The sequence below is a fragment of the Perna viridis genome, chromosome 8 (genome assembly GCF_037379345.1).
Source record: "Perna viridis isolate PV_CMFRI_1.1 ecotype Kerala chromosome 8, ASM3737934v1, whole genome shotgun sequence".
NCBI classification, from domain to species: domain Eukaryota; kingdom Metazoa; phylum Mollusca; class Bivalvia; order Mytilida; family Mytilidae; genus Perna; species Perna viridis.
This window is the reverse complement of record NC_142452.1, coordinates 23619841-23646512: the sequence shown is the minus strand read 5'-3', so window position 1 is coordinate 23646512 and position 26672 is coordinate 23619841. Positions and strand designations below refer to the sequence as shown.

General features: G+C 32.1%; 1 protein-coding gene and 1 long non-coding RNA gene across 4 annotated transcripts in view; one reads left to right on the top strand and one right to left on the bottom strand.

The window, feature by feature from the left end:
- Window positions 1-26672, top strand: part of LOC148609868 (uncharacterized) — an 87674-nt gene that overhangs the window by 41170 nt on the left and 19832 nt on the right. Inside the window, exons 14-38 of one of the 2 annotated variants that reach the window (XM_088541347.1) lie at window positions 1044-1164; window positions 1607-1831; window positions 2613-2825; window positions 4236-4513; window positions 4868-5018; window positions 5562-5780; window positions 6153-6315; window positions 6743-6999; window positions 7385-7411; window positions 7934-7948; window positions 8664-8861; window positions 10981-11116; window positions 11692-11717; window positions 12242-12383; window positions 13421-13656; window positions 14954-15118; window positions 15849-16038; window positions 16853-17092; window positions 17912-18129; window positions 18839-18944; window positions 22485-22601; window positions 23806-23941; window positions 24977-25160; window positions 25443-25719; window positions 26088-26274. In XM_088541347.1, the coding sequence (XP_088397473.1) occupies window positions 1044-1164; window positions 1607-1831; window positions 2613-2825; window positions 4236-4513; window positions 4868-5018; window positions 5562-5780; window positions 6153-6315; window positions 6743-6999; window positions 7385-7411; window positions 7934-7948; window positions 8664-8861; window positions 10981-11116; window positions 11692-11717; window positions 12242-12383; window positions 13421-13656; window positions 14954-15118; window positions 15849-16038; window positions 16853-17092; window positions 17912-18129; window positions 18839-18944; window positions 22485-22601; window positions 23806-23941; window positions 24977-25160; window positions 25443-25719; window positions 26088-26274 (4227 nt within the window). The remainder of the gene's footprint in view (window positions 1-1043; window positions 1165-1606; window positions 1832-2612; window positions 2826-4235; window positions 4514-4867; window positions 5019-5561; window positions 5781-6152; window positions 6316-6742; window positions 7000-7384; window positions 7412-7933; window positions 7949-8663; window positions 8862-10980; window positions 11117-11691; window positions 11718-12241; window positions 12384-13420; window positions 13657-14953; window positions 15119-15848; window positions 16039-16852; window positions 17093-17911; window positions 18130-18838; window positions 18945-22484; window positions 22602-23805; window positions 23942-24976; window positions 25161-25442; window positions 25720-26087; window positions 26275-26672) is intronic. The other variant, XM_088541348.1, reaches the window with a different exon arrangement.
- Window positions 10985-26231, bottom strand: LOC148609869 (uncharacterized). Of its 2 annotated transcripts, XR_015914597.1 has the most exons (6): window positions 26095-26231; window positions 20323-20425; window positions 16876-18136; window positions 15997-16175; window positions 14919-15014; window positions 10985-11102 (listed from the first exon to the last, which is right to left on the bottom strand). It is a non-coding gene; the product is annotated as an uncharacterized LOC148609869 (long non-coding RNA). The 2 variants fall into 2 exon arrangements; XR_015914596.1 differs by having other exon boundaries at window positions 14919-16175.

Sequence of the window (26672 nt, the reverse complement as noted above, 5' to 3'; positions counted from 1 at the left end):
CTTCTGGGAGAATTTTTCAATTCAATGGCCCAAAATACATTTAAGGATATTTTTGTTAAGTTAATGTTGGCCTGAAGTAATTTTTAAGGGAATCACTTTCTTGTAAGCCAACTATTCCTAAACTGCTCAAGGTATTTTAATAAGATTTTGTATGATGGTTGGACATCATACACTCCTTGAGATGGGTAGGTTTCTTGCATGCACGATACCTTAATGCACACTAAATGCTCACCAAATGCGCAATAAACGAACACTCCCAGTGTGCATTTAAATGCATGATAAACCAACTCTCCTAGAGTGCATTTAAATGCACGATAGATGAAAGATGAAAAATAATAATACATGTATTAACAAATAGTGAAAAAAGAAAAAAATAGAAAATAGAATTAATGAAAATATATAAATTAATAATAGCAAAAAAATATAAAAATAACAGTTGAATCAAGGAAATTATCAAAATGCAAAAATAGAGGAACACTTCTGTCAAGGGTTTAAACAAACGCTTGTATCGTGTTTTGAACAAATGCTTCTATGGTGCGTTTATCATGTGTTTAAATGAACGCAAAATGATGTGTAAATGCATGACAGATGAATGCTAAAATGGGAAACATGAATGTTTCAAGGAGTGTATGTAGATGTGCATGAAGAAATATAATTATTGCTAAAGGACTCCATAGAGAGATATAACTTCAGATAACTCCATTTGAAGCTGGGAGTATTGGCTTTGTGAGCTTGAAGCTAATCCAACCTGATAGTCTGTTTAACTGTTGGTTAACTTCAAATTCAAATATTTTTTATTTGTTCTGGCTGTGGTAAGTACTTGAATTCTTTAAAAGAACTTATTTCAAACCATTTAGGTACTTATGGAAGGGATTTTAGTTTCAGTTTAAAAGAAATGTGTTAACTATTCTTCATTTCCCTCAGTGAGACTGCCAATAAGGTTGTTGTTTTTTTAGTGGGTTATGAGTCTCTTTAAAAAAACCTTACTGAAATGGCTTGCATTACTTAAATATGAAAAAAAAATTAATATTTTTACATTTCAGGATAGAATGGGAGGCTTTTGACATACACAGTGGTTTAGATAGTGTTAACTGGAGACTGTATGACCACAAAACTGGAGATGAACATGGATATGAGGATATCATTGCCCAGGGACATGCTGTGGTAAGTAATTATAAATAATGAATATACATCAATTGGCATCTCTTTTAATACAAACCTGTAATAATACCCTCCTGCAAACCAAATTTAGGGTATATGCATATTTGAAATACACCCTTCACTTTATTCTTTGTAGGCAAAGTGAACTCTTTTGATTTTCAGGTTTGACATATCACTTTATAGATTTGCATGAAATAAGATTTTTATTGTTGGATGCTTTCAAAAGGGAGATAATCCAACTTTTAACAACTTATTGTGTTTAAAGTATAGGTGCAAAAATGTATATGTGTAATCACTCAGTCAGCTCTTTCACAATTTAAGTTTCTAAAACCATTCAAATTAAGATATGCTAATCTTCTGTGTTGAATGAATTTAAGGAAGAGCAAACTGTTTGCTCTTATTCTCTTTCATTGTGTATTAAAATATAAACATTTCTTCATTTTAGGATCTTAATGCTTGTCAAACCAAGTACAACTCATATGCCAGGGGAGCAAACTGTTACTGTACTGCTTTCATGGGTTGCTTCCATCGTCATTTCCAAGTAAAACCAGAAATAAAAGCCCATGGAGGACTGAAAGTTGGAAAAGACAAAGGGAACCATGAATATGATTATTATATAGAAGTGACTGTTACAAGTAAAGCTAACCTGACCACAGTTCTTACTAAAAAGGTTGGTTTTAGAATTCTAGTATTGGTGAAAGTGTCATTGTTCATTGGTTACCAATTTTTGTAGTTTTCATTTGTTTTGCATTCCCACAAAAAGGGAATTTTCCATTTATTTATATGATAGAATTGACAAATCTATTAATTGAAGAATCTATTCTGATATTTCTTCCCAAAATCTTGAAATTGGTACGAATGACAAATTCCTTCACATTGTTTGTATGCCAGAGTAGGATATAACTAAAGTCCTTATCCCCCAGGTAAATGGACCTTTAATTGTTTCATCAACAACTGGTCAAAGATGAATAAACATGTAACAAAAGCCTTTAAAATCCATTGTAACCTACAGATTTGATGGGTAATTTCTTTTAGTTGGCCTTCCTGACTCTTTTGTGCAGTTTATAATTTTTTTGGCATGCTCATTCCACTTCCAAAAGGATTTTCTAATGCATGCATGCACATCTAACTATGAGAATTAAAAACAAAACAAGAGAAAAAAACCTATCATTGGACAGAATGTGTTACTCACTGTACAGAGATTTAGAAAGTTATGTATATATTTGTGTATTTACAATGTATATGTTTAGTTAGATAAAATTTACTAAATAAAGCATGCTATTCATATTACTTGAACATGGCTAAGTATGTCAGTCTAGTACAGAGAAATGTATGTTCTGTTTGTCAATATTATATTTGATCTGAAATGCATAAAATATTTGCAATGACATTAAACTACAATCAGTCATAAATATATATAAAAAAAAGCAAATGTGTGCCCTTCTTTTCAGATAACTATAGACATTAGTCCGCCACATGCTGGAGTTGTCCATGATGGTTTGCCATCAGAGAATGAGGTAGACTACCAACAGGGACTAGAACTAAAAGCCTACTGGGACCAGTTTTTTGACCGAGAGAGTGGGGTCTTCTTTTACCAGTACATAGTGGCAAAAAGCTGTGCTGATAAGACTAGTTTCAGTCTTGATTTAGCATCAAATCCAAATGTAAGATTTTATATTCCTAATTAAGTAAAGTTTAAAAAAAAAGTTATAAAAAATATATTAAAATGTTATATAGAACTTTTATGGATGTGTAACCCAGTAACAGTTTTAGAAGACTTCAAAAGTTTAAATTATGTAGAGGTTAGATTAGGGGAGAGGCAAATTAAAGGGATAGATGCACTAAAGATAGGAAAAGGGTAGACATTTTTTTATTCTTCAATTTGGGTGGTATAAATTTGAAAGAGGGATATAGAAAAAAAATGCAAGTATGTAATCTCCTATAAGAACTGAGATAAATGTTTGAAACACCACACATTATACCCTTGCTTAGAAGGCGAGGGGGTATATATACAATTTCCCTTGTCAGTGAGTCTGTGTTTCCAAAACAATTTTCGTCGCAGTTTTCTCAGCAACTACTCATCACAGTGGCTTGAAATTTTGAAACATTCTTTCTGTAGATATGCCATTTGTTGAATTCCATTTTTGGAAAAATTCAGCAACAACTTCCTGTTTACCCAGGACTTTATTGTCCCCTTTCGGCAAATGCCGAAGGGGACTTAGGTTTGCAATCCGTCCGTCCGTCAGTCTGTCAGTCACACTTAGTTTTCCTGACTTTTTTTTGTAATGCCTCATCCAATTGATTTCATATTTTGTATATAGTCTTATCATGACAAGTAACAAGTTAAGTTTGAATGACCTTACGGTTGAATGATTTTTACGGAAGTTGTGTCCCTTGGACATAGAAAATTTCATAAAATTTTATGTTTTCCAGACTTTTCTTTGTAATGCCTCATCCAATTGATTTCGTATTTGTTACCTAGTCTTATCATGACAAGTTACAAATTAAATTTAAATAGTGTTGCAGCAAAATGGTTTATATGGAACTTATGGCCCTTTGACATAGAAAATTACATAAAATTTTATGTTTCATCATTTTGATGCAAATTGTTGCTGTCATTCTAGGGTTATTTGCCCTTTAATTCATAATAACATAGTTTTTTCAACTTTCCAGGTGATAGAAAGAGAATGTCTTTATGCAGCTTCCTGTAATGCAAAAATGTTATTATCTACTGTAAAATAAAGCTCAGGTTTGATTTTGATGGAATTTGCTTTTGCCGTTCAAGAGTTATTTTCTCTTGATTGTTAAAAAATAACACCATCCATTGTTAGTTCACATATATAAAAAAAAATCTCATAAAGGCAATGAGTTCAAAGGCCGAAAGGGGACACTGTATTGCATCAGCAATACTGTCAGAATGCTTGTTTATTATAGTAATTGAAAGCAGGTGTATCACTATTGTTTCATTGCTCACAGATTTCTTGTATTACTGGAGTAAAAACAACATCTGTATTTAGGTTCATTATCATGCTTTGAATGCTTAATGTTTATGTATATAATTATTGCCTTTGCAGATTGTAGAAACTTACAACACGTTTGGAACCCATACAGCCAGCAGTGATGGGACATACTTCTTCACTGTGGTAGCATACAACAGGGCATTGGACCCCTCTGACCCAGTCTGTTCTGATGGTGTTACCATTGATAGTTCAGTGCCAGGTGTGAAAGAAGTTGTTGTAGATGGCGCTTTGATCACTGGAGGTCTTATTAAGGACTCAACTAGTACAGATTACTACATATTAGGAACTGATCGAGTACGAAGGAAAATTGGCAATTTTTCCTCTGAGTGTCTGTAAGTATTCCAAAAATGATATTTATTTTAAGGCTCTCAATTTTAAAAACGGTTTGACATCATATGTTGCTTTGCTTTTTTTATTCAATAAATTTATGAATTGGTTGATTTTTAATATTTTTCACATTTAATACTATATGAAGATATATTTTTATTGTCTTTTTTTTTTCTAAGGTTTAAATCTAGCAGTTTATGATTGTTAATAAAAATCCAATAAGAAATACATTGTACAAGAAGGGACACGCGAGTCTTTAACATAAAATATGTCTTCTTGTATAAATCATTTTGTTGAATATCCTTTTTTGGTTCAGCATGTCGTAGATAATGGTTTTTTATGTTTGTTTATACTAATAGAAGTAAAGCTACAGCCCAGAGTGACATTGATCTCTTTCCATTACAAAGAGATGTGAAAGGTGATCCTGTAGAAGTTGATGGTTATGTTTTCTGTAGTAACTCAAGCTCTGCTCCGAGCAGTATAGGGTTATCATTGTTCAAGTCATCAATGGTGAGTATATTAATAAAGTCATTAATGGTGAGTAAGTCTTTCATCAGTGGTGAGTAAGTCAATTTGTGAGTGGTGAGTAAGTCTTTCATCAGTGGTGATCAAGTCTATTTATCAATGGTGAGTAGATCAATTCATCAATTCAACCCATTGATGGTGAGTATATTGGTAAAATCAGCATTGTAGTGTATGTAAAATCATAAATGTACTTTGTTTAAATTTAGAATAATGTTTACATATTAATATCACTTTTGGCCTGCACAGAAGCATTTTTTTCCAAATATCTTCTTAAAATAATGAAAAGTAAAAAATTCCTATGGTATTCAATTCTTTTTCCTGTCTTCAGTGATATAATCAAATTTTGTTGAAATCCAAACCTCAAAGAACTTTTGGAAAGACATCAATTATCATTTTCCCTTTCTTTAAAGATACCCAGTCAAAATAATTAGTGTTTGATTAGCAAAATATTTTCTCTTGTAACCTTTATGTTAGGGTTTAGCTATCCTCTTTAGTCATGCAATGGTAAACCTTTGTTTGATATTCCAGATGGAGATGTCATGGACACCTGTAGATATCCCTGCCAAGGTCTATGACTATCAAGTTGGTTTCTCATCAACACCTGGAAGTGCTGCCCCTGATATTATGAGTTTCGAGTCGACCAAACAACATGCTCACCACCGAGTGATGCATGGAAATGTTCCAGATGGATCTCAGTTTTATATCATTATCAAATCTATTAGTAAATCCAACGTAGAGGGAATCACGGTAAGTTAAAAATGTATTTTTTTTATTTCCCGTTAAACCTTTACAATTTGAGCAGAATATTCGCTAGATGGATTTGATTGAAATTTGCAGTTGAAAGTATTAATAACACTGAAGGCATGTATTGATAAGTAGATCAGTTGATTGAAATTCAAGATCACCATTACTTACAAGAATAGATTGTTCTGTTTTTTTTAAGATATAATTTTTTGGCCTAATTAAGTTACTTGCAAATGATTTCAAAAGAAAGAAAAATAGGTTCCTTCATAAATTTAATAGTAAGATTGATCTGATTGTGGCTATTTAACTGACAACAATGTATTAAATAAAGTTTGAATCCTATTAGATATTTCATGTACAAACTATTCATTGCAGAGTGTTGGACCATGTTTTATGGACACTACACCCCCAGAATTTGATGATAGCAGTGGAGGTATTACTGTGGCATTGTCTGGGGATCACCTTGTTGCGACATGGCCCTCTGCAGCTGTTTCTGACAGTGAAGAGTTGTTTGACTTGGATTACAAGTTTTCTATAGGTATATAGACATTAAATTAATGTAAAACATTGTCTATGATTCATCATGCAGATCAATACGTTAAAGTTAGTTGTTGTCATTTGGCTTAATTTACAAACTGTGTATAATTTTTTACATTCTGCAAAAGATTTATAAAATCATTTGCGCTTGTCTTGTGAATTAAAATGAGAGGCAAACTCATGGTTTTTATTTCGTTTAAGACAACCTCAAGTCCATCTTGCTAATTTTAATTTTTATTTTATATACTGCATTTTTTTATTCAGAACCTTATATTGGCAACATGTTATTTAGTGTCTTTCTCATTCTGTGAACTTGTAAGTTTAAAGCCTTAAAAAGTTTAAACCATCAAAATGTATTATTGTTGTATTACATTTGAATCAAATATCTTAACAGATTTTAGTCTGTGTTTTTCTATCTTATTTTGTAGGTCACAGTCCCTATGGAACAGACGTGCAGACTTTTGAGCCTCTACAAGCAGGTGGGTCCTGTACCCTATCTACACCCCCATCCTGTACAGCTGCCAAGATCTCTGATTTAGACTGGTACATACATGGACATCATACTTACTATATATCTGTTAAGGTGGAAAATACAGCAGGACTGAATCTGATCCAGACATCTGATCCATACACCCATGATGTACAACTACCAGCCAAGGGTGTAGTTATAGACTGTGATACACAGGTAGCTCTCTAAAATCTTAATTAGACCTGAAACAGAACCACATCATGCTTTATGTTGTACATGTCTTTAATATAATTTTGGTTTCTTTTATTCTAATGGTTGAGTTAAATATACATTTTAGTTTTTAGCTACTTAGCCAAGAATGTTGAACTCTTGCTGTTTCACATTTTTTTCAAGTTTTCTACAGGGGAATCAATTATTCTTCAGCCAAGACAAGGTTGATTTATTTTTACCTCTGAGTCTCAAGTCGCTGTGGTAAAAGGTTGACTTTAAGACTGACTTGCTCTTAATTTAGGTTTGCTTATTAAAAATTAAAATTTTATCAGCTGTATGATATGATTATATTAAAAAGTGAAATTATTAAATAAGTATTATTTTTTTGCAGACTTTCTCAGCTGATATTCCACTTAAGGTATGTTTACTACAAAGCTAAAAACCAGTCTGCATTACACCCTATGAGAAAAGTGTACATTACCATAGCAACACAATTATTAAGTAAAATTCTGTGTAAGAATCAGACAATGGGTGGCACATCATTTTTCTCAATTTATTCTTTTTTGCCTCAAATATATTCAATGCATCTAGAAAACAACTAAAAAGCTATTTAAATTTATGCTGAAGTGTCTGTGGCATAGATAAGTTTTTTCTGCTTATAGAAGGAAAAGTGCCTGAAAATTTTCCTGCTACTTTTTTCTAATGCATTTGAACTAAATTTGACCTATCATTACCTTAAAAAGACAAACACTTTGATGGTTATTTCTGGAGGTTATGAGGTATAAATTCTTGGATATACAGTAAAATCTCTTGTGTTTTTTTTTCCTTCATGTGCAACACCTTACATACATTTTGCCTGTTTCTTAGGAAGAACAGTACTTACAATATTTACATTTTGGTATAATCATTTTTAAAATCATCATGAAAATTTGTTGTACAGGTCGTCACAATGAAGGTAACAAGAAATAACCCTAATACAAAATATTGAGGTTTCTATCGAATGCTCGATGTTTACTGACATGCTGTCTTAACATAGCTTACCTAATGAGTGTTGCAGGATGCAGACTTAATATTCGGCCAAGTTGTAACACAGACTTTGAAATCAATATTAACATGCAGCATATATAGGAGATTTTGAGAGTGACAAATACTTTGTGGGGTGACTGGCCTTATTGCTGGTTGTAGCTTGTGTAGGGCTAGATATACAAAAAATTAGCTCAGGGTGTAAGACAAGACAGAGTTTGTCAAGTTATCAAATGATCTCATCCTTAAATGCATGATCCAGTATTTGCCAATTAACCTAAACTCACAATTAATCAATTACCATGGCATTGAAAACTGTGACAGATTTTGAAAGTCCTCATTAGTCAAAATGAAGTCCAAAAGAAGAAACAAAACAAGATGCCATATGATTGGAATAAACAAATTTAAGTTAGGTTCCAATATCTTCAAAATATCAAAAGGAATGAGACAGAAGTTGTGATTTTCTCCCATATTTGAGTTGAATGTATTTTATGCTATAGATATTTATATACATTGAAACGACTGTCCTGACTAAGTGCTTCTGGCAAATTTAGAATGCCAACAATATTGTACATGTACCTTAAAAAAGTATATGGCTAGTTGCCACTATCAAGATATGAACCAGTTTGTTTTAATTTTTGTAACAGGACATAGAAGATGAAGATTTTCAGACTGATACAAGCAGTTTGGCAGCCAGATGGTCAGGATTTGCTCATCCACATTTAGATGTCACATACAAATTCAGCATTGGTACAACCTCTGGTGCTAAGGATGTGATTTCTGACAAAGATGTGGGTACCAGTTTATCGTATCAGGAAACAGGACTAACACTCACACCTTATCAGGTACATTGTAATAACTTTTCTTTTGCCATTAAAATTAGTCATATAGTCATACTATATTTTGTCTTTCAATAATACTTTTCAGTATCCAATAATCTTTATTCTTCCTACAATGTTCACTTTAAAAGGAGGGTCTTGAATTCTTACAATTTTTATATTCCCATCTGTCTAGACTGGACATATTGTGGTACAACTTTATCTTGTACTTCAGTTTGTCAGTTGATCCTTCACATTTCATATGATAGCTCAATGCTGCCACCATTTTGTGTAATTTGGTGAATTTTTCTTTCTATTAATGTGAACTTCCATTTCAATTTCTTTAAAATTCCTAAATTTTGTTTTAGAGTAATTGAACTTTGTACAAAACTTTATGTTTCAGACTCTAATTCAAAAACTTTGCAGCAATCCACAATGAAGCTTTGGCAAATATATTAATGTAAGCTCCATTTCGACATGCGAAAATGTCCGATTTTATTAGAGTTATGAGACTTTGTTCATGAAAAAGTAGATATATCACATTTTTTTGGACTATAACTCAGTCGTGCTAGCACTCATTTTCATTAAATTTTGGAATATATTTTTTTATTATTGAGGCTATCTCCTCTTCAATTGTTTTGAAGTTCTGATTTTTCTATTTTGAATTCAAGTTCTTGAAATTTATTCATAAAAAAGGGGATTTTCCCATAGTTGCATAAAAATTTTATAACACTTGCAAACAATTTTCATGACATTTCATTGAATTTTTTGTTTTTTTGATAATGTAAGCTTCTTTTTTATATTTTATATATTTTGTGTTGAATATTTAATCACAGTCAAATTCACAGCTGTTACAAGCTTGAATTTTGTGTCCTAAGATGCTCCATCTGTTCAAGGTTCAACTCTTACTTGGATATCTAGCTGCACTCCATGAATTATTTTTTTTTAGTTCAGGGGTCCATAATACAAGGTTACGTGAAATGGATTTTTTTACACCCGTGTAGAAACTCAAATACAGTCGAACTTCACTCACTCGAACTCGGAAGGCTCGAACACCCAGGATTTCTCGAACACAATTCAAAGTACCAAAATTGTCTCCTATATAATCAATATAAATAACCATCGATTTCTCGAACACTCGCACTGACTTAAGTCGGTCCGTTTGGTAATAAATCTTAGAGAATAATCCTCACTAACTCGAACTTGTTTGGATAATAAAAGGCGTGAAAAACTGAAACCCCATCATTAGTCAGTGTCATTTTTGTTAATTAAAGCTAATACTTAAGTCATCACTAATTAGGTAGTTTTGATCTTAACATAGTACTGATTGAAGTTCAAGAATGTTCCGGTATGATGAAAGCATGAAAGAAAATCGGATAAAAACAAATTATTGACCAAGGAACACATTTTTAAAAGAGAACACAGCATTTTTAATGTCCACAAATCAACATATCGTCCAAAAGCGAATGAAAAGGATCCACTAACTAGCACAACTTCGTAAGAAGTAAGCAATTTCTAATGATAAAGTTGAACTCGGACCGGCAACGAAAAAAATCCGGAAATATACGAACTTCAATTTCTTGTACTCCCGATAACTCGAACACATTTCAGTGATCCCTTGGAGTTCGAGCTACCGAGGTTTGACTGTATCTTTAATTGATTTTTTCCAATGTTTTTTTTTTTCAAATTCACTTGTCATCTGAAATTTATCGAAGACCCAATTAATTTTCATGAACAGCAGTTAGTCACAACATTGCTGAAATTTTTATGAAATACTTGGCTTTGTGCTACCTCGGGTATATAATTGAAAAACATCAGATTCATCAGGCATATTGCATTATGGAATTTTTTTCAAATTAACAATACAGTTTATTTCTTGCAACTGCAAAACAAAATTTACATTATCAGGTCAGATTACAAATTTGCAGTGATTAATGCACACAAAAAACTCTGCATTTACCATATGTGGTAAAGTTTGATACTCTCAAGTCTTAGTTTTATAATTTTTCATGTTGTGTATAAAATCCTGCTATGAATATTAGTCCAAATGTTCATGATGTTAGAGAGTTCTCTCTCTTTTATTTGACTTCGTAGAATAAAATAGCTTAGTGAATATTAATGTCAATTGCAATCAATATTTTTGTAGAAATATTATGTCACCATAACAGCAGTGTCATCAATAGGAAGTACTGTAGTATCATCTGATGGTGTTACCATAGTAACAGAAAATGATGCGCTGACTGGAATTGTTATTTATGATGGAGAACCCTGCAACACAACAAGTAAGTTTAAAGCATTTGCGTTGGTTTTTTAACAAATATTAAGCTTTCTAGTGGTATGCTTTTTGTTATTTTTTATTCACTCCTATTTGTTTTTATCGCATTTTCAAAAGCTGTTAATCTATAAAGTCTTGTAACTCATCTTTCAAAGTACAGTGAAACTTGTCAATGAATGATTGATTGATTGTTGGGGTTTAACGTCTGAGCAGCAATATTTCAGCTATATTCAGACGATTTCAAAATAAATTGTGATAAACCAGAAAACCTGTCTAAACCAAACACTTGGTTGAGTCCTTTTATATCAGTAAATCAAATACCTGTCTAAACAAAACCAAAAAGGGGGTTTGATTTAGGCAGATTTCACTGTAGTGTCTCAGTTGAATCTGTGTACGTACAAGTGTTTCAATACTTGCAGAAGGTGACTTATTTGTTTCCTTGTTCAGAATACAAGATTTGGGGTGGTATCACCTGTTACTTAAAGTATAATAGAAAAACTTTTTTTCTGAAATGAATAACTTAGGGTTAGAACTAGTTATATGAACCAAAATGTCTCATTTTTGCTTACGTTTTTCTTTCAGATTTAAACTTGGATCACCATGAAGTTGTAAGTAGCATTTGTTGCATTTTGATTTAAAATAATTTTGATTTGAAGATTAAATTGGCATTTTATATGGAGAATAATTATTCCTTTTATTTCAGTTACTTTTACAAATCAGAATAATGGTTTTAACAAATCTAGTGTCTGCAGAGTTTTGCTTCCTTATCAATCTTGATTTCAAAATTGGTTTTGCCTTGATAATTTCAGTTAGCCCCTATGGTCCTGAATGAAACTTGCTTAAAAGAAAGCTTGAGTGATAAAAAACTGCTTGTAATTTTAGGTTAAAGGTCAATATAACCATTTTGATATAAACTATTTGTTGATTTGCTTTGATTACTGATATTGGGAGACAGACGATCTTTCTCAAAAAGAAACATTTTTGGAAAGAAAGACACCCACTGATCAGTTAGTACAAGGTCAAGGTCATAGGTACCAAAAATAGATTTTGATAGTTGAATACCTTGAAGATGACCAATGTACTTTTTGATAGTTTTATGGACATCACATGATTTTAAACATTTTTTGTGTAGGATAACCGTCTACACTGCCAGGATGATAGATCAGTACAGATGTCAACTAATTCACTGAAGGCCTACTGGACTGTACCATCAGATATACAGGCTTATACTACTGATGCCTATGTTGCTGTAGAGAGAAGATCAGGTGTTGGAAGTGAGTACTGAGAAGTTTCCTTGTCTCCTGTTTCAAATTTGGTATCAGTTTTGCCTCCTTGGTCCATTTGAAGACGAAGCTCTAGCTAATGAGTGTTATCACATATAAAGTCATTTAGATGGACCAATTTTGCTTGGATCTAAATGAATAGCATATGTGGTAGGCTCTTGTAGGGTGTTTTTTGGTCTAACTTTCATCTGTTACCCTTATCATGGAAATATCAAAAGTAGAAATGAACATTTATATTTATGACCATATTAATACTAAATAAACCAAAAGACAAACACAAATTCTCGTCATGGAGATAAAAAAAACCAATATTCACATGCAAAATTCTTTGAAGGCACAATCTTCTTTGTCCGTTACCAAAAAAAAATGACAAGGGCAACAAAAAGAAAACATTACAATGCCACAACCACATAAACAAAAAACTTTTTGTTTGTTAGGAGTTAATGTTTTATCCTCAAGTAACCTGGCAGCCCGGGTAATATTTTCTCTCAAATATAACCCTGAGTAATCAGTGACATCTTCTGTCTGTTGATTGGCTGAATGGATATGATGTTATTTTATTTATTTTATACATCCTAACATTCAAATTTTAAAAAAGCAACATTTAAATAATTCTTTCAAATTACTTAGATTACCTTTCGATACAAATGCACAATAAATAATTTAATTTACATAATTTCATCTTGGTTTTTACTTTATTTCATAAGCGGCAATTTACTCATATATTGTGCATATCCATTGGTGGTGACCTGAGTCTATATTTTAACGATTCTAGGGTCGCTTATGATATTGACCAGGGAACCAGATTATATCCTCAAGCTTCTTGGAAGATTTGTACTACAAGTTGGTATATTTTTATCCATTGATAAAGCCTTTTGCCCTAATCTGCAAAGAGAGATTTTTCAGTGGATAGTTTTTTTAACAAGCAATTTACTTAATGCTTTATAGCTCTAAGGTATTTGTATATAATGCACCCAAAATTCCCAACAATAGGTATTTCACTCATGGATGTGTTCCTTATATTGCAGACATTTGGTTGCCTTTTCAAGACTATGTCCATCTGTCAACAGTATTTGATGTCAGCTTGGATCACTTGACACTCAGTCCTGGTATCATGTACAGAATAGTTTTGAAACTGTGTGCAAAAATGTTCTGTTTCCAACCAGTGGAAACTGATGGTGTCATGGTGATAGCCAATCCACCTGTATCTGGGGGAATAACTGTGGAACATATTAATATTACAGATGGTGGAGGCACTGAAAAGGTTTGAATTAGAGAAGAAATGTGCCTTGAAACATTTCTTACAGTTTATGTAGGATGCAGTGAAAAAAATAAAATAGAACTATCTTTAAAAAAAAGATAGCCAAGGTGGTAAAATTTTGTTCTTTCTACCTTTAACTTTCTGCATTTCATTCAGGAAATAACACATGGCACACAATTTCATAAGTAGTTTTTTCGAACTCCACTATGTTATCAATTTTTGGCCAGTTGGGAAACAGAATTGAGATCAGGTGACTTGCACTTCCATGGAACTCAGCGTTTTTAAGGTCAAAGGGTAAAAAGCAAAAATATACCGATTACACCTTAGTGGAAATCGATCATAACATTGAAGGGAAAGAGAAAAAATAAATTTCTCTGTGGATATAAGTCAATATATTAAAAATACTTGTTGCAAACGTCAATTAAGTTTTATATTATATTGTGTTGTTTTTGATAAAATTCATGTAAAGAAGATAAAAATTAATAGTTTTTTATGAATCTTTCTGTGGATAGATGTTCCATAATATACCATTACATATCTTTCTACACATTGTAGGATAATTCAAAAATGCTTTGATGGAGGTTAATACTTTTTTAGTGCATTGCATGTTTATTTTGGAGGAAACTTCGAATGAATTTTTCCAGATTCTTTGATTTTTTTTTCATGATTCATTCAATTTTACACTCTGAAAAAGGTGGAATTGTTTTACGGAACCAAATCTGTTACATTTTTGCTGTGTAAAAATATGATAAAATGTGTTTATACAATAAATGATCTTTAAATTATCTTTCAAATGAAATATAACATTTTAACAACCAGATAAGGGTGGCTTATGATAGGGAAAAATCCAGAAGTACTTACTGTACTTTTATTCGTGGGTACCAATTTTTGTGGTTTAGGGAAAATTTATCAGTTTGTAGATTCTTGAATTCATGGATATGACAGCTCTGTCATACAAACTAATGGAAAAGTTGCTTTTCATTGGGAACCAATTTTGTGGTTTACAAAACCTGCAAAAACCACAAAAATTGGTTCCCCATGAACATTAATACTTTCTCGGTATACTTTTTTAGAAATAGAAGATGAAAATTATGTAGAATGCATTGAAAAAAGAGAGAATATAGCTCTAAAACTGCAATATAAAGTACAAGAATATTGCTTTTGTTCCAATTCATTTAATTTGATAAATTTTAAAACATTTTTTAAACCAACCATATGAAGGAATAAATAGGAGTTCACATTAAAAGTCTATAAAAGGGACTTACCTGGTTTTAAGAAATAGTTGTTCTTAACTTTTCAGCTAAAGGTGTCATTCACAAAATTCTATGATCCTGATATTGAGGACACGACAGAGAAATATGCTGCAGTAGACAGATATGAGTTTACCATCACTGATAATTCTGTACATGGAAAGCCATACATCATATGGACAAAACTGGTTACTTTTACTACCAATGGGGATCAGGTTTGTAAAGGGAGATAAATTTATATGGCATTTTAGTTTTTCTAAAAGCTTTAGGTAATATTTGATCAACAAGAGGGATTCTTTTTATTAAGAAATAGTGGAGTAATATAAAGGCTTTGTCTTATTCAGTCAATTACCTTTGAAAAATAAACAGAACTGCAGAAAGATATGGAGTTCATGTTTTTCATGATGTAGAAACTTGGTACATTACTGAATATTATGAAATTGCTTGATAACATACAGTCATAGAAATGTATATTATAGTAATTTTTTTTACTCTAAATAGACTTGGATATTCGTATTTTTAGCCATGGGAGATTTCCTTATCTCACATGCCGGTGCAATAAAATACTTTAATTTTATGTTATAATTAAATATTTTTAACTTCCTGTAAACACAAATGAACTTTCAGCAAAGAAGGCATTCAGAATTGGCATACTTATTACAAAATCAATTTTTAAAGTGTGAAAAAGAATATTGAACAGCTAGAAATTGCTAGACTTTGAAATCTCAGACAGTGTTTAGAAAAATTGAAATCTTAAACACCGTTGGATGTAAGATTCTGTATGTCTCAATAAAGGCATCTGAAAATTTGGAAATGGGATTCATCAACCTGTCATCAACCTGAATCCCATGTAAAGTTTTGTATGTTCACTTCCTCAGTTTGGTTTTATTGAATTATCGCAGCAAAGATTTTGTGCTACTACAACATATGTCTTTCTTTGTTCAGGTATCCTTTGAATATGATTTAACTGGAGAGATGGACTTTTCTCGATGTAAGAGAATTTCCGTGAGAGGATATAACTGGGTCAGTCAATATTCTACTGTGTCAACTGAGATAAAGGACTGTGATGCCTATAATCCTATACTAGTAATACCTAATACAGTTATTGATGCAGTGGGTGCTGCTGATGTTTTGGGTAAGTTGTTGAGGATTGGGATGTGATATCATGTCTGTCACACTTCTACTTCCTGTTTACTTCCTTTTTTTCAACTTTGCAGCAACCCAGCCATTTCTGTCTTTTTTGTTTTGCCCATTTTTTTGTAGATTAAGTAGCTATCGAAGAAAGAATATTGCAAAATGAGAATTAGGTAATTTGTTCAGAGCTTTAAACTGAGGTAATTCATTCAGAAATTTAAACCGAGGTTATTCATTCAGAATTTTATACTGAGGAAATTCATTCAGATTTTTTTAACCAAGGTAATTCATTCAGAATTTTAAACCAAGAATTTTTATACTGAGGTAATTCATTCAGAATTTTTAAACCGAGATTTTTATACCGAGGTAATTCATTCAGAATTTTGAAACAGAGGTAATTCATTCAGATTTTTATTTTTGTTCTATAGTAAGACCTGTCTAAACCAAACCTCTTTTGAACTTTAAACCTTGTTCAGATAAGGCAGTTGTTTGGTTTACGAAGGTGTAAAATACATTAGATTTGAAAACGTCTATCTAGTTTAGTTGTGTTTCACTGTATTATCTTTTAGCATTTTGTTCATGGAGTGGATCATTATTTTTTAAATGAAAGTCTTCTAGCAAAAAAAATTCAAAGAAGGGAATATTGTTAGACAAAACAAAGATTGGAATATAGAGAAGACAAAAAAAGTACCGGTACATGTATAATTGATAAAACTGATTTAGCCATGAATATTTGCTGAGGTTTTAAATCAGATAATTTCACATGCACAAATTCCTTAATAAAGTTTACCCATGGTTCAGGTTTTATTTTGTAGATAGTATAGGCAAGCCAGTATACCTTGAACAGAATGCTTTATGGCTGGAACCAGACAAGGATTATACACCATACAAGAACCTCATTTCTGCTGTGTGGCCAACGTTGCGTCACAAAGATTACACCTATGCTGTTCTTAATGCTAAGAGCATTGATGTCACAACATATTATCGCCAAGTCAACCAGCTCAGTCTGAAGGATCCTTGTGCTCATCCGGATAGAATTAAATGTGGTCATACAAGTAAGTTCACTAAGGATATAGTATTTTGAATTGTTCCAAAAATTCCCCCATTTTTATTACAAAAATTCTTTAAAGATAATACTCTATGAATTCCAATTTAAACACATTAACATGTAAATATGTTTCAATCAAAATATGCATAGATAGATTTTAATGTATAATTTACTTTGGCTTATTGTTTAGTGACTTCTGCTCTTTGTGTTTTACCTTGAGAGTTGCTCATTACAGTACATATATAAAAATCCAAATTTAACTATCTTCAGTATAGGAATGATGTTAACTGCTCCTACCTAATTAAAAATGTTTGTAGTGAAATTGTAAATTTTGCTGAAGAATATTACCGTTATTATACCCCCACTGAACAAATTGGTGGTAAATTGAAATCATGACATTGTCTGTCTGTCATTCCATTTTTCCATGCCAACTTCGTTACAGTTATATCTCAATTTTCAGTATGTCGATTGATGTCAAATTGTGTGTGGCTTTATGTAGATAGGACATACATTGTAAGCAATTTTGGTTTAATGTCCAGTTTTAGTATTCTATTTCCTGGAACTTGAAAATAACATTTCTAACTCTATGGAATGGTAGAGAAAATTTTTGTCACTATAATATTGACTCTCAGTGGATGGATTGATTCCAAATTTGATAAGTGGCCTAATTATATGGATGGCCTTACTTTGGAAGCATTTTTGGTAGCTGTCTAATATGGACTTCCTGTATGAGTGTGGGTAAACAAAGCATGACAAATTGAGCATTACTTCATGTTTAGCTCTGAGGATATATTGGAAACCTTACCTTTATACATTTCTTTTCCAGTCAATGGGTTCGTGAATGTTGAGTTTACTGGTAATGAACTGGTACATGGAACACGATACACAGTCTGTGTGTATGCTCCATTTAAACTGGTCGAGCATGAGACATGGATTGAAGAGTTAGAAGAGGTTGAAGCTTGTAGTGATGGTATCGTTGTTGATTTCACTCCACCATCAGAAGGACGGCTGTGGATTGGAGATAACCCAGCTGTCAGATATCAGGTAAATCCTTTGAATTGTTAAAGAATAAATTAACATGTATTGGATCTTCAATTTTTATATATGACAAAACAATTGGTGACCATCATTTAAATATTAAATACTATTGAAAGATAAAGATTCAGTTGTCTCTTTTAAGTAGCACTTCATCTAAGAGTCATGTAAATTCTGTAATATGACCCATAAAAAGGCTACACATTTTCATTTTCATTATTAATTTGCTGTATGGGTCAATATGATGAAATGTATAATTATTCATTCCAATCTGTCTGCTCTTAGGACATAATTCACATTGAAAATCCAACAGTTTGTGTTGTATTTCAGTGTTATTTACAGATTTATTTTCCTCCATTTTGAATTTTATGGTGCATTCTATATGATTGTTATCTCACAAGAGCAAGGTTTATCTTAAAAGCCACATGTAAACTTCTGTTTACTATGACATTTTAAATGAAAATCAAAAATAAAAATATGTAGGCTTTCAAACCATGAATCACATTTTGCATGATTCTCACCTGGAGTGCTGCTTAAAAGTTATGTAAATTAAATGTTGGTAGAACTATCCTTAACTACATCCTGCATAAACTGAACATCTATTATACATACTTCATACTAGGGGCTTCCTTGGTACAAAATGTAAAATATATTTTTATAAAATTTTATAGGACACAATTGCCATATAATTGTTTTGACCTTATTGCCTTCTTCACAGACCTCTTCTACTAATTTATTTGTGACTTGGGATGGATTCCATGATGTAGAGGAGTATAACACAGGACCTCATACTTCTGGTGTAATGAAATATGTACTGGGAATAGGTATGTATAGAGGACTATAACACAGGACCACATGCTTCTGGTGTAATGAAATATGTACTGGGAATAGGTATGTATAGAGGACTATAACACAGGACCACATGCTTCTGGTGTAATGAAATATGTACTGGAAATAGGTATGTATAGAGGACTATAACACAGGACCACATGATTCTGGTGTAATGAAATATGTGCTGGGAATAGGTACATATAGAGGAGTATAACACAGGACCTCATACTTCTGGTGTAATGAAATATGTACTGAGAATAGGTATGTATAGAGGAGTATAACACAGGACCTCATACTTCTGGTGTAATGAAATATGTATTGAGAATAGGTATGTATAGAGGAGTATAACACAGGACCTCATGCTTCTGGTGTAATGAAATATGTACTGGGAATAGGTATGTTTAGAACCTTTATTAGTTTTGTGAATACAATTTTAATTTATCAGGGTCTATCTCTTAATTTGTCTTGGAATGCAACATAAAACACCTTACTGTATGTGATATTACAGTTGACTGTTTTTTTTCTGGACATCAACTGGAAATTCTTTATGATTTGGTTGTTGTCTATTTCTTGGAAGGCTAAATATTTCACTATCTTACACAATGGACAGTGTGATAGGATCAAGTGATATTTGTTGTTGCAATTAATTGTTGCATTATTGAGATGCACTGTTTTTTAAATCTGATTGGTCAAATTATTGACATTGTAACATTTCTTACATTCTCCCTTAGCAATGGCTAATGCTCAATAACAAGTGGCCAAATATTCTAAAAGGATCATAGGGAAAAAGATATTAGAACTTGTGAAACTAGAATATCTTTTAACTAAAATGTTGACCACTGTCCAAAACATTAATTCTTTCTGGAATATTACGTTTATATATGTATATTTGAACATACATACTCATTTCCCATGTCTACTGAATCATGGAAAATACTATGATATCTTTTTATGTATAAAAGGGTATCATACCATCAAAGGAATGGTGGGATTGATTTTGGGGTTAGAAGTATTTATTTTTGGCATTAGGAGTCAGTAAGGGTGTGAAACAAGCATTTTTCCTTTTGTTTCTGTGATAACTTGATCTCATATAAATTTTACTGGAAAGTGTATACTACCAAAGGAAGACTGGGATTAAATTTTTTTGGTTGTTACTTGAGCCAGGTAAGAATGTGGGGTCACAAAGAGGTCAGAAACAAATATTTTTTTTATACCTGGATAATAATTTGAGTAAAAGGGGATTGAATCGCTTTGAAATTGTACCACGAGTGTCATACCCCGATGGGAAGGTTTGAATTGGTTTTGATGGTTTCCACTTCAACCATTTAGGAATAATGGGCCAAAAAGTGAACACTTCAGTAAAATTCTTACCCTGTGTCACACATCTAATCGTTATCAAAATTCAAAGCTGTATCATGTGTGAATAGTGTGTCCATACTTGCCCCAACTGTCTGCGGTCGTATTAAGCTGTACCCTGCAAAACACTATTTTAAGATTAGAATAAAATATTCTTTTAATAAGTTGTTGAGTTATCAAATGGAACTTGACAGAAACAAACAGTTGTACTGCTTATGTTAAGAGCTAAGCTGTAAATCAGGGTTGAAAACATAGAGGCTCTTATTAAACCAACAAATTCAAAACTATGAAAGTAACAATGTTTTTACAAACTATAAAATTTTTTACACACAGTACAATGTAAATTTCTTTTTAGAATAGATGTAATATGCACAATTTGTTTGTTTAAGATGTGTATCCACATGAGTCTATATTAGTAAATGGTATGTTAACCCATTAAGCTTTAATTTTATAAAAGCCAAACTTCTAAAAAAATTGCCACATGATAAATACAGTGAATCCTGTGTAAACTGAACCTCTGTTTGGGATTTACAGGTTTTCACTGTTTTTCAGTATGCTTGTTAACATATAAAATGACCTCTGTAAATTCAGGAATTATTGTGAGATTTGAATGACTGCAAAAAATTGAATTTAAATTACAATAATAATTTCCAAACGTTTATTTGTTATTCAATACTACTCTAGAATTTTTCTTAATATCACAATAATTAAAGTAGCCTTTTCAACACAAGTGAGGAATTTATAATAACACTCACAATAATTTCTAAATTTACAATATATTATACATATTCAATCAGTATAAAATAAGAATTATTTACTTCTGATTTCCTGAAGGAGAACTTTAATTATTGTATTAGCTGTTATCTTAAAATGTTGGTTTGGTTGTTAACAAGCTGAAAAAAGTTAAGACAATAAAAAGAAAGATGTAGTAATACTGAGATTGTTTACTGTTAACATATTCCATTTTGATTTAAGCAGAAATAGTTGGTGTCAATGTCAATACTGAACAAGCTATGAAAACACTTAATGTTCTTGAGACTTAAGTGATTTTATTCTAATTTAAAAATTTATAGTCTTAGGACTGCTAATATCCATACTTTTAACACACATTTCCTTTTCAAATATGTCAACAGAATTTGCAGGCCATTATATTAAAAAAAACAACCAACCAACTTTAATTACAACTCATTTCCATCTGTCAGCTTGTTCTTCAATAATATTATGCCAGACTTAAATAGATTATTTTCTTTCAGCAATACATTATGTCATAAAAGCTTAATTTGACCAATATTGTCTGTCAGCAATAATTTTGTGATAGCTTTATTTGTGATATCTTTGTTTATAAAAGAATGCTGTATTCTTTGCTGTCAATATATTTGTCATTCATTTTATGTTTTATGTTTTAAAAAAATTATGTTCAGATGTGTTTTTATCTAACTGCATCTTTATTTTTTTTTAGCCAATTGTTAAATTCACAATCCTATTATTAAATAATAAAAGGCTGAATCATGTGTCTCAAAAGTTCAATTCTGAATCAGAATCTGAACAAAATAAGTTTAAGCTTTGTTGTAAAATTTAAAGAGTTGCCTTATTGTGGAAATCTTCCATTGTAATAATATTCTTTAACTTCAGTTGGTTCAAATATGGCATACAAGCTTTAAAAATTATATGTATATTTTTTTGAAAGTCACACATCATACTTTAAATACACGTGCATTGATCATTTTCTGGTATCTTGAAAGATTTTCTAAATAATAAACAAAAATTTTCCACACTGTTCAGTGTTATTCCTGTGTAAACAAAGTTTTGTGGTACACATGTATGTAGGAATCTCCAATGTTTACATATATGTTTGCTGTCTTCATGTTATTTCCTAAACCATTCTGTAGACTTTGATAAAATTTGGCATGAAAGTGACATAACTGGTGTAGATGCGAATAAAAAGAAATTACTATTTGTATTGTAATGGTATGATACTTGCAAGGGGAAATTATCCATTTTTAGTTTTCAATGAAATTCAGGGTTCATTTGATTGTGAAGTTTGGCCTTTTGTTTAGTGAGGGCAGTCACAGTTATGGTCTGATGAAAAGCTTAAAAATTGACAAGTAATGGAGTAAGCTCTTTATAACTGTCACATAAAATTATACCATAATTTTTTTTTTAATCGTTGGTTTTAGGAACCACCCCAGGTGGGAATGATGTGCATGCCTTTGAAGATGTTGGTGTGGTACAGCACAAAGCTCTACATAATCTGAATCTTCAGAATGGATACCAGTACTACGCTACACTTAAAGGTATGGATATATCATAGGTTTTATGTGAAGTGTGGACGTCAGAATGGATACCAGTACTATGCTACTCTTTAAGGTATAGATATATCATAGGTTTTATGTGAAGTGTGGACATCAGAATGGATACCTGAGTACTACTCGACACTTAAAGGTATGGATATATCATAGGTTTTATGTGAAGTGTGGACATCAGAATGGATACCAGTACTATGCTACTCTTTAAGGTATAGATATATCATAGGTTTTATGTGAAGTGTGGACATCAGAATGGATACCGGAGTACTACTCGACACTTAAAGGTATGGTTATATCATAGGTTTTATGTGAAGTGTGGACATCAGAATGGATACCAGTACTATGATACACTTAAAGGTATAGATATATCATAGGTTTTTTGTGAAGTGTGGACATCAGAATGGATACCGGAGTACTACTCGACACTTAAAGGTATGGATATATCATAGGTTTTATGAGAGGTGTGAATGTCAGAATGGATACCAGTAGTATGCTACACTGAAAGGAGTAGTCATATCATCGGCTATATCGGTTATTAATGCAAAATGGATACTATCAATAATGGTTTCTAAATGGTGTGGTCATATGATAGGTTTTATGTGTTGTGTTTACATCAAAATGGATACCAGTACTACGCTAGACTTAAAGGTATGGATATATCATAGGTTTTATTAGAAGTATGGACGTCAGAATGGATACCAGTAGTATATGTAACCCTTAATTAAAGGAATAGTCATATCACCGGCTATATGGGTTATTGATGCAAAGTGGATACCATCAATAATGGTTTCTAAACGGTGTGGTCATATGATAGGTTTTATGTGTTGTGTTTACATCAGAATGGATACCAGTACTGTTTTTATTTAAGATGTGGTTATACCACTGGTGCATCACAATCTTTTTAGTTACAATCTGAAAACTGAAACCAGAACTAATCGCTAGATATTCAGTATTATAAATATACTAGCTTGTTTCTGTTAGCTGTATTGGTGTGATGCAAATGGAGAAGCAAATATGTCTTCTACTATTTCACTTTTTTAAGAATGTTCATTTTTTTTATTACCAAGAAACCAAAAGAAAAATCTAATTCCAGCCCATCAATTTGAACCATATTAATGAATGAGAGAAAATGATGCTATATTGATGTGACTATTCTATATACAACTTAACTCATTTTGTTTTCTAATTTCAGCCATTGACTATGCAAACAGAGAAAGACATGCTGTATCTGAAGCAGTAATGGTAGACTTCACATCCCCAGATAGAACTAATAAACCTATAACTCTAGACAATGCTCATATAACATCTACCACTGAAGTCAATCCATGGTATGTATACAGCACCAGATATATGTGATAAACCTATAACTCTGGACAGTGCTCATATAACATCTACCACTGAAGTCAGTCCATGGTATGTATACAGCACCATGCAGATAGATCTAATAAACCACTCTGGACAATTTTCATATAACATCTACCACTGGTATGTTTATTGAGTTGGAGATCAGCCAAGAATAAACACGCATTGTGGGGTTTTTGCAAGAACACGGTTAAACTAGTCCAGTAGTGCCATATTCCTGAAAATCATTTGAGAGGAAGGCATTTTTTTAAAAATTATATTGGAATGGAAATGAAATTGTCAGACAAAACACACTTAAAGTGACTAGGGCCTGATAACTATGAAATAGTTTTACCCGCTACAATTAAAGTTGGGTTTGGGGGTATATTGGAATCACCTTGTCTTTCTAACCAACTGTCTACATTTTTTGTAATCTATCTCATAAACTATACAAGGGATTAATATTTTAATGAAATTTTATGGGTAGGTTAGGCATATGTGGACATACAAAAAGGAGTATATGGAGAGGGCTCCAAAGAGAGATAATTCAATTAAGGGTTTTACATGTTAAAACTTTAATTCCTGTTATACCAGTCACAGGGATTTGGATGAAATTTTATTGGAAGGTAGGGCATCATATGTAGATGCACATGAAGGGATAAATCTATGTAAGCTTGCTCTCAGTAGTTCTAGTTTTTATCAGGAAATGAGGAACAGTCTATTCTTGATAAGCCATCACCTACAAAGAAAGATATATGATGCTTAGAGTCTGTACGTGTGTTAGTCTATTACAAGCTTGTGAACACTGAAGAATCAATTATGGATAAATGATTCAGACCATATTTAAGAATCAGCCATGGGATGCCTCTTCATCTTGTCAATATATAATCTTGCAATTTCAAATATTTTAGGGTATTAAAAATGTTTATTATTGATTCAAGAACAAACCCTGGCTAAGCATTTAAACTTAAGTATATCTAATACTTTCACTATATATTGTACAATTATGTGTTTTATTTCAGTTGGAAGGGAGTATTTATAGATCTAGAAAGTGGCATTGATTATTATCTATGGTCTATAGGATCAGAGCCCGGCTATACCGATATGATGTCCTACCTTAAAGTTGTGGATAATGAATGTGGAATCACAGATAAGAACAATCCACTTAATCTAAAGGACGGTCATTATTACTATATCAATGTTATGGTAGGTAGCTATAAGAACTTTTAAGGTTCCTGAAATCTAAGGAAGAGGTACATCGTATATTAGGATTTAAAACATCTCTGAATCAAGAGTGAATGACTTGGACTTTAAATGCTGTGAAAGTACTTGTACCAACTTTTTGGTTGCATTTTTGTTAAAACAGCTTTTTATTTTACATGTTTTATTTTTTTTATAGAACAGTGTAGACCTATCAGTGTTATTGACAAGTTTAATAAAAAAAAAAAAAACATTAACATAAAAAAGGATGTCTTCATTTCATTTCAGGCATTTAATAAAGCAGGGTTATCTTCCCTTGCTACATCCTGGGCCTTCAGAGTAGATACTACACCACCTACTGCAGGTCATGTGTACGATGGAGACCGAAGTCAGATAACAGGAAGTGAGAAAGACATTGATTTCCAAACTGAGACCAAAGTTTTACATTCGTACTGGGAGGGATTCCATGATTCACATTCTACTATTAAAGAGTATTACATTTCTATTGGAACGTGTCGTCTGTGTCAAGATATCCTTCCTGAACAGGCTATTGGTATTGCTTATGGTGGGTACATATAATATATGTTATTCACGTTAGAAATCACTCATTTAGCTAAAAAGTTATGGATTTGCTTTCATATTTTTTTTAAGATTCTGCCATCTTTCATGAAGACTACAAGGGTAAAGGTATTTCTGTTTACATGTTTTACCTATAGTTGTCCAAAACACTTGACAAGGATGTTTTTACATTGTTCCAGGAAAATAATCGAGGAAATGTTTCTTTGTCTCTATTTTGTTGATATTGAGTGAAAAAATGAGTAATGAGACACCTTTAATCAAAAGAAACAATTGAGAACCTAGAAATTGAATTGAATTGTCCTTAACATTATTTTCTCTGATGGGGTCATTATTGATAAAGTCGTTTAATTTCAGATTTTACCCTAGAAAACATCCATCTTGGTCCAGGTCTGAGGTATTATACCACAGTGACAGCCTGTAACACTGCTGATATGTGTACTACTGTGACCTCTGATGGGGTCATTATTGATAACAGTCCTCCTACTACTGGCTTTGTACAGGATGGAACTGGTTTCTTAAACACAGAGTACCAGTCTATGAGGTAAACAGCAGATATAAAATTCTGTCTGACTTCTTCTTTAAAATAATGGGTGTAATTAGAGCCCTGCCATAAAAATGGTGGACAACCTATAATGACCTTAGTCTGTAAAAATGTCAACCTTCAGTCTGCAAAAAATCGTGTCCAGGATAAAACTTCATTTTGATTTTCAAGTTGGGCAGTTTTGGTATTTGGCATGTGATTAAACAACTTTAAGATGCTGCATTGTATGCTAGGGTTTAGGATATTTAATCTTGAAATTCTAGCTTAGGATAATTTTAAGGCTTTTTTCTATTTTAATGCAACACTTTGTGTCAAGACTGTTATCTCCTTTTTTATCTTTACAAATAGGGCTTTGAAATTTGGCTTGTGATTTAAATACCATCAGTCCATCAGGCTTT